Source organism: Hirundo rustica, chromosome 6 (assembly GCF_015227805.2).
Source record: "Hirundo rustica isolate bHirRus1 chromosome 6, bHirRus1.pri.v3, whole genome shotgun sequence".
Lineage (NCBI taxonomy): Eukaryota > Metazoa > Chordata > Aves > Passeriformes > Hirundinidae > Hirundo > Hirundo rustica.
In genome coordinates, this window is record NC_053455.1 from 52,720,246 (window position 1) to 52,737,926 (window position 17,681).

General features: G+C 38.4%; 1 protein-coding gene across 1 annotated transcript in view; it reads right to left on the bottom strand.

The window, feature by feature from the left end:
* The window catches only part of DENND5A (DENN domain containing 5A), a 64,169-nt gene that overhangs the window by 14,785 nt on the left and 31,703 nt on the right, over positions 1-17,681 (bottom strand). Inside the window, 11 exon segments of the mRNA XM_040066252.1 lie at positions 654-738; positions 2,004-2,088; positions 4,334-4,438; positions 5,253-5,405; positions 6,954-7,085; positions 10,076-10,169; positions 10,765-10,915; positions 11,349-11,513; positions 11,516-11,582; positions 12,477-12,692; positions 14,018-14,335. Coding sequence (XP_039922186.1) covers positions 654-738; positions 2,004-2,088; positions 4,334-4,438; positions 5,253-5,405; positions 6,954-7,085; positions 10,076-10,169; positions 10,765-10,915; positions 11,349-11,513; positions 11,516-11,582; positions 12,477-12,692; positions 14,018-14,335 — 1,571 coding nt within the window.

The window sequence follows — 17,681 nt, forward strand, 5'->3', positions numbered from 1 at the left end:
TCAGTAGAAGCTTTTCTTGCACACAAGACACAAGTGGTATATTTTAATAAGGCAAGCAAATCCACAATTCACTCCTCCCTACTGAAAAAAAATGGATGCTGTAAGGAAAAAGAAGGAAAAGAAAATTCCTCTCAAGGTTGTTTCAGAAGTCATGCATATTGCTTTTTCAGTGTACTGAAAAGAAGGCACTGGACAGAAATTGTAGTTTTATTCACACTACAATATTACTGAACGTTAGATAAACCCATTCTTTGGATCAAACAAGTTCTTTAAATTGCATTCTTCTCTGAGAAGCGAAAGTGGTATGAGAACTATGCAACCAACTCAGCAATGACTGGGAAAACACAAACACTGCACCCACACCTCTGTGGAAATATACCAATATACAAAACATTAAATATACAAAAATTCTGTCATGGTATTTCCGTAAGTTAATAGCTCTGACAATATAAAACTTCCTCAGTACAAAACCTGTTTCTGTAAATTCAATGAAAACGCTGAATTATCTACTTTGAAGTAGTTCAGCAGGTTCCTTCTCCACAGCTCCCTCCTGCTGCATGAAACACAGGCTTTTCTGGACAGTGCACAGCAGACACAGAAACAAGTGTGCAAATCTCAGAGGCTTTCTGGGTTGTTTAACAGTTCAAACTCACCTCATATCCTGGATGAGAGAGATTCTGAGAGGTGACATGGCTGGACTTGTATCAGACTTCCGTCTTTCTGAATCAAGAAGTATTCCTAGATTCAGAAAAAAACCAATTTCTTGTTAGCAGAATTCCATCTAAAGATTCTAAAATCAATATAAAAAGGTGAATTAATGCCAATTTGCACTCTTGTATTACTGGTGACTCTGTGAAGGTACCGTGGTGTATTTCTAGTCCAAATGACATGGAAATCTAATGTGCTACACAGACAGTTCTACAGATCAGCACACACTGAGCACCAACACATTACTGAGCTTAGATTCAGCTGAAAGTGGTTTGACATCAAATGGCTTAACACATATAGTAATCAAGTATTATCTTCTGAAGACTACCCTGTTTTCATGCTGTGTAGTAACCCTGACTGGCACTGTTGACACCAGAGTAGTGTTAAATATCTCGTATTCAGTACATCACACATCCTGTGTTTACTGAGCTATTACTTTGCACACTCCTGTAGCACCACCATTTTTTAATACCCCATTTGGTCATTTTCAAGCAATATTATTACTCTTACCTTTGAAATACCATTCCAGCTAAGGAACATTCAGGAGACCCTAAAATTTCCAAATCTACTTTTTGATTGCTTACAGGATCTCGTGCACAGCACTAACGCTCAAATCTTTGCTTACAGCAGCTTTAAATAAAAAATAAAAGGTACCCACTGCCTCCCCCAAACCTATTGTTCTCTCTAAATTTATATCCTATGTCCCCACCTCACATAAGAAGTAATGTTTAAAAATTACATTAATAATACTAGAAATGTATTATCAGTGTATATTATGCACAATATTGCTTCTACTGCAACACCTGATACAACAAAAATTAATGTTTATTCAATTTTGTTTTGTTTTAAACAATAAGCCTTCTGGGTTTTTTTAAAGCCATAATGTAAAACTTCAGGTTATGCAGAACAATCTTATGTGCTTATACTTGTTTTCCACCCCCATCCATAAGACCATTTGCAGGGCCTCTGTGTCACATGGAAGGTGATGTACCAGAGTAATCCATTTTAAAGCCTATCTCTGAAGCTTAAGCTATTTCTGGTTTCTGACTACCATGGTAGTCAGATCCCAGACCCAAACAAGTGGGCTCAATACAAACCAGTTTATTTTTCATAAAATATATTGAGATAACATACCAGGCTCATATTAAAACTGTAGCAACTGTAACACTTGATTCAATTATGTTGAGTGAAGGGTATTTCCAAGGGAAAAAAAAAAAAATCTGCATGGTGTAAATCTGCAGGCAGCTCTTACTCACAGCTTTTAATCACCTTCTTCCAGCAGATGCCAATCTTACCTGAGGTACTGAAGCTGCCTGATGTGGTTCTTCTTTGTCTGTTTTCTAGGTAATGTAACAGATGAGACCACAAAGCAGACTTTCCCTATAATTAAAAGTATTAGTTAAAGAAATCACTACCAGCTGAATTTAAAAACAAGAAGTTTAAAACATCTCTGAAAGTATCAGCCATGACAAAAACTTGCTTTAAAGATGTTTCTCCCTATAAACCTATAAACTCAACGGTAAAAACCAAAAATAAGATACAAGTTGGAGGCGCTTGGGAGCTGTGAAGAGGCTGAGAAGGAAAAGCAAGAGTCAGACTACTGGGATCTAATGATTCTGGTAACAGGAAAAAGTCAGTGGAACTTGGAAAAAGTCCATGGAACTTCTTCCCTCTTAGTTTATTATCATGACAGGAAAACATTCAAAGGCTTGTAAAACGCTGTGTGCACATGGAGTTTTAAATCTGAGGCTGTGACCTGTCCTGTGGGTCTCTTCCTGCCTGTCTCTCCAGCAGTGAAATGATAAGAGAGACAGGACCAGCCTGAGCAAGACATACCCAGGGCAAGTCCTGCTCCCCTCAGGGTAATTCAGGGCTTTGGATAAATGCTGCCCATTTTCAGAATCTCAGAAGATTCCCCATAATTTTATCAGGCAAAGCGCTTGGATAATCACAAGCACAGTAAAACATCCCAAAATATAAGCAGGACAGTGAAAGCTTATCAGCAAAAATACCCCAGTTCTACGCATCATAAAACCAACTTAAAAGTTAGAATTTGGCATGTAATATTTAGGCCAAGATAAATCCGTCAAATGATGTTAAAAGGTGCACCTTGTTCGTTATGTTGCTTTCTTAAATCCCTGGTGGCTTAAAGCAGAGAATGAGAAAATCTGTCACTGGGAAATATAAAGATTTTTGGATTCATCATAAAATGTTTCACATAATAAATCAAAAGCTTGCAAACCTGCAGAAAGGCAGCAGTAAGCAGAGGCTTTCCAGCACATCAATAGGAATTGCTTACAGATAATTACTATTACTTATCTTCCTAAATTACTGTATTAACCTGAAATCCCAGTAAGGGTCTAGCAATGCCGCATTTCAGAAAATCTGTTATATTATAAGGCCATATTTTTATTTACAGCTTTGTGCAGAAAGAAACCATGACTGTAAAGCAATAGTTGTCAATTCTGCACTATCAATTTCATCCAAAATTATCTAAGTGCCTTCTCAGAAGTGCAGTTATGATGATTCATCTTTAATTTTTTTTTAACTATATTTAAAAATCTCTAACAATTTCCATCCTATAGCTCCCTACAGTTGATAGAAAGAACTATTGACCATGAGAGATTATTCCAGAAGTGGTATGCCTCCAGATGAATAAATCCTAGAGTGTCTGTAACATCTGTGCTGACAGAAATCTATTAAAAATATGCATTCAGTGGTGAGGACACAAAAAATCCATTGTGTTTTGTGTGTACCTGACAGATCTGACATGGAAAGCTAAAACTCCAAGTCTTACTATAAACAGATATAAAAACCCATGAAAATATCACGCAGCGAGGAGTTACATCCAAAACTGTGTTTTCTCCCAATAAACACACACATGCACACACAGTCTAGTGTTCAGCAACCAGCTGCCATGGCAGGGACAACTGCAGCAGATCACAGAAAGCAGCAACAAAGGATCCTGTAGCAAATCGATGTCAACAACCATGATGAATGTGAGAACTCATGCAGTGTCTGCCCGCTCCTTCAGCATCGAGGACCTCTCCTTTAACTTCACCAAACAGCAATGATGATGCAAGCTGGATCTATAAGGGGAAGGAAGACAGCCTAAGGAAAGCAGCGGGATAGAGAATGGGCAAGGGAATAACCAAGGCCTTCTGAAAGTCCAGACTACTTTGGTCATTAGGTCCTACATCACAACTCTCCGGTGTTGCTCGGGACAACGGAAGGCATGGATTCCCTTTCCATGTGGAAAAATCAGTAGGTAGCTAATGTGGGACTACTGGAGTTCATCAGCAGGGAAGAGGTAAAAGCAAGGATTGGTGGAAGGAAAGCTATCCTCATTACTATGGTCAGTTGAGAAAGAAGAGTCTTCCTTGGCTCATTATTAAAAAATAAAATAAAATCGATGTATGAAACAGCAGGCTTTTGCATATTTCATAAAGGCCAGAGCACACAGAGAACTGGTGGTGCTATTTTGTTTTTTATTTTTTTAAACTCTGGATCATACTATGATATATACTGCACTTCCTCCATCAGGCCTCTATTCTATTCCACCACTCTATCTCTTCCACCATTCAGCACTGTTTGCCAACATCTGCAATCAATCCAAAGCATTAACCTTATGAAGGGTTGGCCGTCTGGTGGTCTGAAAGGCCCAAATCTGGGTTGAAGCAGAGTATACTGATGCTCTGTCTTCTAAGACGAAAGCAGTACAGCTTCTATCCTAAGTGATATACAAGAGGGAAGGGAGAGAATCACATGATAAATCTTCATATAGAAAACTGTTATATTGTTTGAAGGAGAGCAGAGTTAAACACTGGTGTTTGGGTGTTGGGAACAGAGATACTGGATTACAGTTGTCTGGATTATGAACATATATTCCTTAAAAAAAAAAAGAAGTTATAGTCTCCTCCACCCTTGCTACTCCTTTGTATGAGGGAGGAGTAAAGTTGGTAAAGGCCCTCCAAACTCCATCTTGTCCCACAAGTGACTCCAAACAGAAAAGCAAAACAATTCATACAAAACCCAACATGTCTAGCTAGTGATCTTGTAACCATAATTTCAGTAACCCTACATCACTCAGGAAGAACCAAAATAGCAAGACTGTTACTTGGAAGTACTAAATTGTCCTTCAGGAAAACAATTCCCCCATCCCACTCAGAGCACTTTTAGGATATGCTGACTTGTAGTCTATGCAACTTCACTTACAAAGATAGTAAGAACACAGCAATAGGGTTTTTTTGGTTTTTTTACCATACCATTAAAAAAAACCTACCAAAACCCACCAAACCAAACAAAAATCCCGGGTTAAACAGAGAGTCTTCCAAGAACTCATACATGGAACACATCTAAAGGTATACTTGCACATATCCCACAACAGGGAGACAGACAGAGGGGTAGGAACTCACATTAAAAAAAAAATGGGGGACACAAGCAATTTAACACATCTACATACACACTAAAGGTGTCCTCTGAAAGCAGAGAGAGGAAAAGCATCTTTAGGGAAGTGTCCTCTGCAATGTACAGCAATTCCTCACCTGTTTGACTTGCAGACCATGGCTCCATATTCTTTCCAAGAGGTCACACAGACTGGCTATCAGGGTGTTCTCTTCCACTCCTGTGATATTCACTTCACCATGACCAAGCTCCACAGCTTCTCGACCCATTTTCTCAACCAACATCCTCTTAGTCTCAAAAAGGACAAGGCAAAAGAGAGCTAAATCTCTCCCAGGAGTTTCCAACACCAATTACACTTTTAAAATGACCGATAACGAAGCACATGATAACAGTTTTGGCAGAATAACTGGCTGTATATATATATATTTCTGGCATTAGTGCAGAACAGCCCTTCTTTTATCTCTGGTTTTCAAGCCAGGACAGCATCAGTGCTGATCTAGTTTTCTAAAAAAGGGCAAATCATCCTCCACAGAGTAACCCCAACAAAGAGAACAGCAGGTCACACATTAACAAGCTGGATGCCCAGCAGCAAGGCCACAAAACACAGAGCTTGGGGTAGTTTTAAAGCCTGGTGAGTACTGGATGCACTCCCCAAGGTGGACACTTTGTTCCCCTCCTCTGTTCACCACACCAGGGGAGGTGAATGAGCCCCAGTGTTTCCGAGTAGCATCGGTAGGTCAGTCCTGGGAAATGCTGTTCTGCCAGAAGGGCATTTGGATTAAACCAAACCCATTCTAGAATGCACCTCTTGAGCTTCCTCACGAGCCATATTCTCCTAAACTGTGCACAATTTCATACTGGCCAATAAAGCTTTCACCAGTTCTTGAAGTACAGTCTTACACAATATATTCATCATACAGCCAACTGGAGGAAAAAATGGTGAGGGAATCAGTTCTGCTCATCTCTTACACATTTTTTCATCTTTGTTCCTGTTCTAGACTCGCTTTCAAATGAGGAATACTCCCTTAAGCACCTCTGCACAGTCTTGGTGGAGATTAAGAAGTCCAAGTTAGCCCCTAGCTGCTTCTCCCCGCCACTCTCTCTGGCAATTTCTCACTGTCACAGAGCCAAGTCTATCTTCAAAAATTTTCACCATCTATTAAGGGATAGGAATTATTTGGACAGTTCCATAAAGTAAAACCAGAAGTAGATGTACATATTATATAGAGTTTTATGAAAAATTGTATTGTTATTTTATATTAGTATATAGTTATTTAGATTACTATAATAATTAAGTCCACTGACTTTAGGCAAGAAAGTGTCTATTTCATAATTATTCTCTTTGCTGTATTTTTATAAACATTAACATTTACTTCAGATTAGTATGTTGTATATATACTGGTGAAGCATGTCTACAAATTAATGCCAAATTTCTTTGTTAAGTGCTTAAAAACTTACACCTCAGAAATGTAGTTATGAAAAAAGCTGTATTTTCACCACAAGTCTCTCTTTTGGACTATTCACTCCTGTTGAAATAGTACTGTCTCATTAGTTATAATTGAGATGTGGTATAATAGACTTGGGCAGTGGGATGGTAAAGACCCGTCAGAATATTCAATCTCTATCATAAATCTGCTTGATGAAGTCTCTGCTCCTTGCAGAATTTCTGAATACATTATCTCTTCATTAATTTCTCACCACCACACAAAAATCCTCAAAGTAATAAAGCAGAAACAGATGGCAGACAAGTGGGGTGGGGGGGTTTCAACCATACTGGATACAAAATGGTCCAGAAAGGATGGATATGAGGTGCAGGAGAGCAGAATTATTCTCTGTATTACCTTATTTCGGCATTCCTTCAACAAGCCTTCTACAAACTTCCAGTTTGTCTGTGCAATTACTGATGGAGAGAGGTTAGAGAGTTTGGGCTGTCGAATGGTGCTGCCCAGATTCCTAGCTTCTTGGATGTATTTCTGTATTGGGGGAGAAAATGGACAAACACAGACAAAAGTGCAGGTGAGACTACTTGGCCAAGAGAAAAAGGTAAACTTATCTTTATAACCCACACCTCTGGAGTGAGGAGGAAAGTATAACATCCTCTTTCAGAAAAGGCCCCTTTTTATATCCAGCATCATTTAGGGCTGAGACACTTAAACTATTTCACCAGAAGTCAAATCCTCATTTATACTGTCTATACAGTATTAGAACACACGTTGCTAAATTACAAAAACACAATACAAACTGCCAAGGATATTCAGATGCATCGAGATTCAATTACTCCCTGCACCATTGCCAATTGTCTTTTTTTTTTTTTTTTTTTTTTAATTTAAAGGAAAATTTGCAAAAGCTATCCAGACCAAGACGATTCAAGTGGCAGACTGGTCTACACAGGGGTTGCAAGAAAACTTTGCTCTTTCAGGAAGCAGCTGCACAATGCAAATGATAGCAACATATCTCAGCTGTGAACCACCTGCATTTTTGAGGAAAATCATTTCCTGAACCCACTCTACTCGAAAAAGCTCTTCTGCTCCTATCACTGCCATCAAGGAGTTGCCATGTTTTCACCCCAGAGAGAAGAGTGATACGACAAATATTTTGGAAGCCAGGTGATCACAAGTTGCTTAGGGCATAGTCAACTGAGAATTAGTGATAGAAAGAAAGTCCTGTACAGGCACTGATGGAATACTCAGGATTAGTACATGTATCAAATTAACAGGAAACCTCTCTAACTTACGTTGAAATAATGACCAACTGACTTGCCAATGAATAGATCTGTCAGACACAACAAAGAGGGAAAACCCCACCTTCTCCACTGGCCTTGCACTAAAGAGCTATGATATAAACATTTAATTATGCATCTTTATCCAGAACTATGATTACAGTTATATTGTGCATTGGACATACCAGATAATGCTCTGACACAGATTTTACAGAGGGCATGAAGGGCCAATCATGCTGGTCCCAGTCTAAACATAACTGCAACTGAAGCTCTGACATGGAAAAGTCCAGGTGCTGGCAGGATAAGTTGGTAGCAAAAAGCCAAGCAGATGTAAAGTGAAAGTGGTAAGCACATATGAAGTAATAAAAGCAAGCATGCAAAACAGAAAAGGAAGAGTGAAGACATAACGCAGAACTCCCAAGAACTCAACATAAAAATAAATTCATAAGCAATGAATCTGAAAGGAAAAAAGAAAAGATGGTGTTAAATCAGTGGATTGGTGTGAACTCTGCCCTCCACTGGGCACAAATGTTTACAAAAGTCTCAAGTGCACAGATTTTTGTTGGCTTCCGCAAAACTTCAATTTGTTTCAAACTCCCAAGCCTGCAGTTTGACGCCTCCTGCTCAGCCTGACCTCCAGTGTTGACCTCAGAAGAGCTCCCTCCCCACCCTCAAACCTACTGTGGAAGTCTAGGGTTCACCCAGAGAAGGGGTCAATGTTCAATCACCATTATGTCACCAGAGGTACAGCATAAACCCCTAAAACAACAGCACCATTACCACTGGCACTCGGTACCCCCAGCTGAGCATGTATTTCAAAATATTTATTCCTTGGATATTATTTGCTTTTTGTGACAGAATAACTCCTATAGGAAATAAACTTGTGAGGAATCAGTTAAAAAAACCAAAACAAACAAAACACCCCAAAGGCAGATTTTTGCCTCTGTAATTAGCTCAGAAGTTTACATGCTTTAATAATTGTGTTGTTTAGCACCGTAATGAGGTTAGAAATCAAATTCTATTCATTTCTGTTACATCTAAGTAAAAAGAACTTCAGTTATCTGAGCATATGGAACATGTCAAAGCCAGAAACAACTCGTAGAGGTTTTTATTATGCAGACATTTTTCCGTTACAAGGTTATGGGTGACAGAGATGACGCTATAATTCAACAAAACTTTAACAAACCAGCAAGTAAATTCCAGAAATGAGTACACTAGGAAGGCAATTAAGTCCATCACTACCATAAAGGACGAACTGAACAAACAGACTTGAGTTTCACAACACTATCCTAACAGACACAAGACTGCTCCTCCTTTAAAATTCAAAATTAAGCTTTTCTAAGGATATTAACAAGGCAAGAGAATATTGTTTTCAATGAATAACACACAAACAAAAGCAAAACTCTGGGGTTAGTAAGCAAACAAAAAATCTCTAATATTTTGAGCCAGACTATTCTTGGAATTACCCAAAAATCAACATCTTGTATAACAGTTTGCAGCCTACCATACGAATCAGAAACTGTACTGTAATTAGTTCACTTCACCCAGATCTTTCAAAACCACTTCACCACAAAGAAAAACCGTCTCAGCTGTAGGAGCAGTGGTGAGAGGTTCATCAGTGCAGAGGGTGGGTAAATCAGCATCAGACTGTGCTGTGTAAAAACAGACAGACACAAACGGGACAGTATGGGTGGGCTTCATATTCTCACCTTAGCAATGAGGTTGTCTCCCACTTTGTCACTTTAAGACTTTTATTATGGTCTACAGAAGACACTTAGGCAACTCCAAAGGCAATGCTCCTGATTCTAGGATGAAATTAATCCCTCTCTAGAGGTGGCTATCTTTCCTCCGTCAAATACACAAGACGCACAGGGTGACTAAGTTATTTAGAGATGGGAAATAGATGGCTGAAAACTATTAATTTCCCTCTTTAAAAGGGAAATTTCCCCCTTTAAAAGAAAAAAACCCAGAACAACTTGAAGTCATGTGATTATATTTTCAGAGAACTCTCCTATATGTGGGATGAAATAATTTTGTCTTGAGAGGGGGCAAAAATGACATAATTTTTATAACAGGAAAATTAAGGATTTTTGGTCTGCTACTTCACTTGTATTAAATACACTTAAGGGAGAGCAGATATGAACTACAAGCAACTGTCTAGACATTTCATGAAGGTTGCAGAACATTTTTCAAGCCATTAGGTAAAAAAAAAAAATCAGATCTCTAGAGCTGAACAATTTTCACCTCTCTCTGGTCATTGTCCAGACGCAGGTGCTCCGTGTGCTGCTTCTGTCTGTCCTTCCGCCTCCACTGAGCAGGAGCGTTCCTCTTTGTCCACCTACACGTGGGGGAATAACATCAGCCAAATATCAGGAGTCAGGGGAAGGGCAGAGACAATTTCCAGCTTATTCTATACTGAATATGCTGACATCAATTACATCAGCCAAAGCACAGCTGCAAACACATACAGAATCTCTGGAATACTGGGCTACCAAAATATATTAGACTATTAGATCACATATATGTGCTTTGTATTTTTCCTTCCCCCCACACACAATTTCAGGGACAATTTAAGCCTTCCACCTCCTCCTTCAAGATTTTTATAAGAAAATATCCTGAAACATTTGCTAGCTCCTACTTGAGATCAAATAAGGGGATCTGCTTTTATAGTGATGATAATTGTAAGTAATTCAAAGTACACAAACTATCATCTCAAACATAAGAGGGCCTTCTTCAGTAAATTTGCTTCAAGAAGTCCAGATTTAAAAAAGAAAAAAAACCCAAACATAGCAAAAATCCCACCCCACATCATCTGATCTGCTCCCACTTGAAGAAACCAAACCCAAAACTGACTTTGCTTTCTAAGATCTCTGCTTTAGTGCCATTCTATAGATCTTGTCAAGACTTGGCACCTGTAGCCTTAGCTTACTCACTTGTTGCTTGCTGGGCCAGTGGACAAAACATCAGACTGAAGCTTCGGAAAAAATCCAAGCTCATATTTCCCTTGTCCAATTTTCATGTCCAGCAAGTGTGGGTGAACTGCAGTGTGATCTATTTTTGCCAGCCTTATTTCAATAGATTTCTCTGAAACAGGAAGAAAGTTAGTATTTTTAAGGTGTTTTAATCAGACACATACCTGTAATCACATATCTTCAACTAAAAGCAGATGTCAAAGAAAGAGGTGGAAGTTGCTTACTGATTTCAATAGGGACATTAGTACAAGAGTGTTTCTGATATCAAAGAATGCCACCAAAAGGAGAAAAATGTCCATCTCCTTAAGCTCAGACATCTTTCACACACAAAGCATGCAGGAAAACATCTGATTCTACTTTACATTAATTTCATCTCACATCTCAACATCACCGAAAATGTTTAGTCCCCCGTTTAAGCTTTACATCTCTGCTATTTTGGTCTAATTTTTCTTTTGAGGTTTCAAAGCATGAATCATTACTTAATCTACAACAAACAGCACTGACCAGTTGCAGTAACTGTCAAGCAAGTGCCTCATGGCCCTTACCAGCCTCATCAATGGTCGTGCACTTTTGATACATAGATGTGCGCAGAGTCGGCGTCCTGACGTTCAGCAGCCTGATTTTATCCACCCTAGAATCAAAAACTCTCAAAACAGGGTCTTTGTCGTCTTCATCATGGCACATAATCTTATTGTCAATAAAGGATGCAACATTGTGGTCTCCAGGAATCTTGAGAGGAAAGGCAAGTAAGGTTCAGGCTGGTCAGACAAGAAAGAAGCCTAAGAGACAAGAAGAGATAAGAGTGTTTGGGAGTCTGCAAAGAGAGAGAGACATCCACCAGAAGCACTAATTTTTCTGATCAAGGATGAATGAGAGCGCTTTGGTGCCATTTAAAAGCCTGGTTTATTACAACAATCAATTCTATCCCCAAAACAAGCAGTCTATATGAAATTTTCAGCATCAGGACCATCACCTACTGTATAGCATAATAATTGATACACTGTGATTTTAACATTTCCTTAATCTTCTAAAAATTTCAACAGGATCCCAGCAAACCACACCATCATACTGCAAGTGTGTAGATTTGGTATTTCTGGCTGGGCACACAGCTTGTGAAATCAATGGGAATCTTTTCATACAACTTGGTGGGAACCAGATGAGTGTTTTAGCAGACAGTGCTCCAACAATCTTCTCCCACGTGAACTATCCTGCTGTCAAATATCTCCAGCAAAGAAGACAGTGCAAAAATTAGAAGATCTGGGTCTTATGTTTCTCTACAAAAGAGTTAGGAATACATTTGGTACACATGTACATAAGCATTATTTGGGGCCACGACTTAATTCATTAACATATTCGGCAATTCCTCTGGTTAAAAATCAGTTTCCACTAGTAATACTTAACCTTAATGTGGAGGTTAGCCCTTAAGTGAGGCTTTCTAAGCAAGCTGCATTTTTCTACAGTATCCTTAAAAGTGCATCTTTAGCCCTCTAAGTCTGTATTTTTATAGAATTTTCCACATATCTAAATGTAACTTTTTTTGGGAACACTGAAATTTAAGGAAGAAATTACGACTTTGACAGTACAGTTCTCCATTTGATGGCCCCACACACAAAGCCTTACGTTTGAATACTGTTTTACCTCTGACATTGAGGTACCTTTTTATTACAACTTACTTTATCAAAGTTTTGCATCTGTTCTCTGTTTGTAAACCAGGATTCCTTGTCCTGACTGGGCTGAATGACAAACACTTCATAATCTGCAAACATTTGTGTGAAGCGGTTGGCAAAAACTTCCCGAATCTGAATGTTCAGCTGGTAAATCTTGAATTCTTCTTCATCACACTGAATTTTAAGATCCTTTTTGCTACTAGTCTCCTCTTTCACCTCCAGCTGAAAAAGTAAGGGAAAACACAAATAATTTGTATTGATGCTTTGTCAGGTATTCCAGGCACACAAGACTTTAATCTGCCATTCAGCTACCAACTCTTCAAGTCAACATTTCAATTAAAAAAATACTTACTGTTTCAACCACTGCAATAAAAGAGTAAAACCAAAAAAAAAATCTAAACAGAAACCTTTGCCTAGAAAATTTTCTCATAATAAACCAAAACTCAATTCAGTGCTGTTTGCACTGGATATATTTTAAATTTAAAAGGGTAAATAACAACCATATATATGCCAATGTATGCCACGGACTTAATTTACTTTCTCTTACCCTTCAATCATCTGCAAAGACTTTTTAGAGGTTCTTACTACTTCAAAAAATTTGCATATTAGGCAAATCTATATCTTGTGTGTCAAACAGCTCCAGGTTTAGAAATGTTAAACACAAACCAGCTTTCAAATGAAGACAGAAATGCACAGTAACAAGAAGCTGTGCATATCTAGTAGCCAATTCCCTGTAGCCTAAGCCCTTAACAGTGTAAATCACAATTCCCCTCTACACACCTCAGAGTAATCTTTAAGAAAATGCATTTTCAGTTAAGATGTGGGCTAAAAATAATGGAAAATGCAATAAAATTGAGATATTCAATTTGGAGGGGGGAAAAAAAATTACAAACCAGTGACAGTGTGTTCCACAGAGAGTTTGTTCCACAAAAGCTCAAAAAACTCCCAGTGGCCTTTCAGGTAGTACATTTTATGCACAAAGGGCCTCAATTTATTTTTTGTTTCACAATTCTAATCACTCAAAAAATCCAATCAGGATCACCATGAGCTGTGCATGTCCACTTGCTGGGAATCAGACACTCATGAACTCTACAACATTAACCAGAAAAAGGCATCACAGTAACCCTATGGCAAATATATTACATATAAGCAAAATCATATATATTCTACACAGAATGAAGATGGTATCGGTAGAAACCGAGACTGGATGCAAACTTCAGGATTATCTAGATGTCAGTTTTAGCCACTTAATTCATTAAAAAGTGGTGCCAATTTAGAACAAATCTTAAAAGCAAGAATAAACAAGGCAAAGTGCTATTTTAGAAGACATTATCTTAGTAAAGAAACACTTGGCAGACAGCAAAGGTTTGCCCAGATGCTGCAGGGTTAAATCCCATTCCCTGTCTCCCCTAAACTTGTCCTTGTCTCTCCAGGTGTTGACAGAGAGTTTCTTCTTGGGAAGACAGACATACAGCATCTTTGGAGCATGACTTCAGACCATCTGCCACTGCAGGACCAGAGAGAGTGCAGCTCATTTCATATCTTACCTTTTCTAGACTCACACCTGTTCTTTTAACAAGTGCTTGGAGTCTTGCAATAGTCTCATTTTCCTTTAGCAGCTCACAGGAATTCAGAGGTGATCCTGCTATGTTACCATTTCTTTTATCAGAAACCAGGTCACATGCTCTGAGGCTCTTCATCTTGGAGGCACTTTCACTGCAGTGCAGGTTTCCCTCAGGTGGAATTCCAAAAGCCATCAGTATCTCTGAAATTTCCTGAATGAACTCAAGCTTATTTGGGAACTGGGGTAGGTCTTCTGGCAGCTCAATGAAATGGTTGTCTACATCCACAAAGCACAGGTTAGCCTGGGATTTAATTCAGAACAGGACACCATTACAAGATCACTAAGCACATTATCAATCTTTGGGATTTGCACTTATTTAATGATGCAAACACATTTGCATTTGTTTGGTTATGTTGTAAAACAGAGTTGCTCCAAGCATAATTGAACTGATTGGTTGGTTTTGAAGAATGTAACACAAGTCTTACATTTCCAGGTCTTTTAACGATGCAACTGAGAAAGAAAACTAATTTTACAGACATTTACTATGTACAAAATAGATTATAACATAAATTAGGTACAGATGTGTGATTTTTTCATACACGTACAGCTAAATTTTAACTACAGGATATATGCAATTCTATTTTACACACGTTTATATGTAAGCAGGTGACTGCCAGTTGTTCAGATTACAGTGCTTTTCTCAAAAAAAATTTAGCAAATTTTAATCTAAAAAGTGTGCTGATACTGCAGAAGTGCAATGCAGTTATCTTCTCCTTTTTTGTAAACAACAAAAGGCAATTGCCTGACAACTAAGCAATTCTTTGAATGAGCAAGTTTGCTTCAAAGGGGAAAAATGAAACTAACTAGTTTCCATTCTGTTTTTCTGTTCCAATCTCCAACTCATTTACCACCAAAAAAGACCAAGGTGGGAGGAAAAAAAAAGAAAAGAAAAACCACCTACATGGCTTGCACAGCAAGAACAAAAGCAGCTCTGCACCTTTCAAGGTTTACCTCACTTTATTTGGCAAGGAGGAAAGTTCCCCTTTTGGCTTCTCCATTGCAAAATCAAATGGTTTCAAGACATTACATAACTACACACATCACAGCAAGAACCCCAGTCATGTGTTAAATCTGCCTGAGAGGTTAAGAACAGAGAAGTAACTTTGCTCTTCTGTAGAAGCATTTCTCTTCACTGCAGAATTAACATGGACTTTCACTATTCTGTTTGACCTTCACTGCACAAAATCATTTCACTCAGATTATGGGGTTCCAACCTAACTGCACTGCATTATTCTAGGAGCCACACCTGAATTCAGGCCTCACTACAGCTTGGCAGCAAAAGCACTTTTCAGGTCCGTGAGGATTGACATATCTCCAGTTACTTCCTATGATTCAGTAAGTGCAGGAGGATGGAATCACCACCACAATTTAATTGAAAAGAAATAATTAGAAGATATCAACCTCACATGGAATGAATGATGAATGATCCCAGAAATCAGAGCCACAAGGAGTTCTGGTAGGAATTTGCCATGGGTCTGACAATAGGTAGACTAGAATAAGCTGAGCCTGATGAGAACTTTCCTTCAAGTAAACTGTTATGAAAATATACATTTAGTACTTGTGACAGGTTTCTATAGAACAGAGTGTCAATTCTCCTTAAAACACAACTATCTTATTGAGCTTCAGCATTTAAACTGAAAAAAGAATTCTTAAAGCAGAACTCCACTGGACGTATTGCACTAGTTTACACTGAATTAGTCCTATTCATGCCCTGCTAGAATATTACCCATAGCTACAAAGGTAAATATAAGTCCAGTTCTCTATTTCCTAATGTTCTAACATTTTAATATGCAGATTGATTTCTAACACTCAAAGGAACGTATATGAAACAGTTTAGTATCTCTTGTATAGATCCTTTACTGGAAATTAAATCACAAATTGAATTAGATGTTGCAAAAGGATCCAAGGTCAATAAAGAGAATTAACACATTGATTCTCAAACAGTTTCTAGTGCACCTTAGAAAAAGCTTTTATGCAGGGCAGGTGTGATTGCTGAAATTTCCCTAATATCAGCAGTGCTCCAAGGCAGCATCTGAAGCCAACATCTGAACTCAGGAGCTTCAAGGTTCCCACTACACCCATGGTTCCTTGACGATCAGAAGTCAAGTCAGCTGGTATTTGTCAGAAACACTGTAAGCACTTCAAGACAGGAGAGAAATAAAGCTTTGAAACCAGGCACAATGCCTACCAATCAGTGCTGAGGAAGAAACAAAAAGCATTGAATTTGCCTCAAGCTGTCTGCAAAATGGCAAGACAGACTCAATAAGAAGCTCTTCAAACAGTTTAATTGTATTACTTCCTTTTACAACTTCCTTTAATTGATGCCATTCAACTTTCTTTCCTTTTTGGATCAGATTCTGCAGAGACCATCACTCTTGGTAAATAAGCTTGGTTGTACCCACAAAGCACTTGGTCAAAAAGAAATCAAACATTACCTTTACCAATGCAGAAATTCTAATCTTCACACTGAAATGAAATTCCTTGCCAATGGAAGAAAAAGCCAAATTCAATGCTTGCTGAAATTGCTTATAATTATCTGTACTAACACCTGGTTTATTCTTCCAATATGTGATTTTCCCTTCTCCGGGGTTCCTCTCTAAGAGCAATACACATAGTTTAAATACTCTGAGCTCCTAATAATGACTGCTTATCGTGCAACTTGTAATTACGTTTTCCAGAAATTGGCCTATATGGAAGCATTTTTTTAAAAAAAAAGTCAGTGTGCAGCAATACTCTAAATAGATTGTAAAGAATTTTTTCAGGGACACTGTAGTTATCCAGTGCTCAGTTAATAACACATAAGATAGAGGACTACCCAGAGCATCATAAGCAAAGCTTCCATAGGTGACTTTAGCCTCTCTGAACTCAGGGAAGCTGAGGTTATCCTCAAGAACTGCAGGCACACTTCTGCAAAGGCTGTGCTCCTCAGCGAACAGAAATGGTGAAAACATCTCAATGCAAAAGCCCTTCAAGAGGTCTCAAACCAGTATTTGTCTGGAAAAATAAAATCTGAAGTAAATCAACAACAGACACCAGGGCAGTAAATCTCACAATGCCGCTATACTATAGATCCAACAGAATGGAGCACCAGTAAGGATAGAGGGGTTCCCTCATTAAAAACTACAAAAAATTACAAGGCACTTATTATTTATAAAATCCTGGTCATCCAAAGCATTTTGCATGCTAGGAACTGGGCAAGCACACAAAGCAGAAAAATAAAGGAGTTCTTTGGCCACAAGGATTTAGTTATTTTGTCTCTGGAGGCAGCACAGTTGAGCGGGCTGTGAATAGCTGACAGCTCTCTACATGGATACACTGTTTATTATTTTATGCACACAAACCACAAAATTTATATAAAGACAAGACACTTGGCAACATGTGTAAGTAGAGATACAATTGAAAGAGCATCCTTAAGTTAGTTACTTGGTATTTCGGGTCTCTAGAACAGTCCTATTCTTTTATTTGTTGCTCACATATTAGTTTTCTGATCAAAAGAAAACCCCAAAACAGTTACACACCACTTCAATAGCAGACTGTCACAAGAGAGGACACATTACATCATCTACAATAAAAGATTCTCCTGAGAC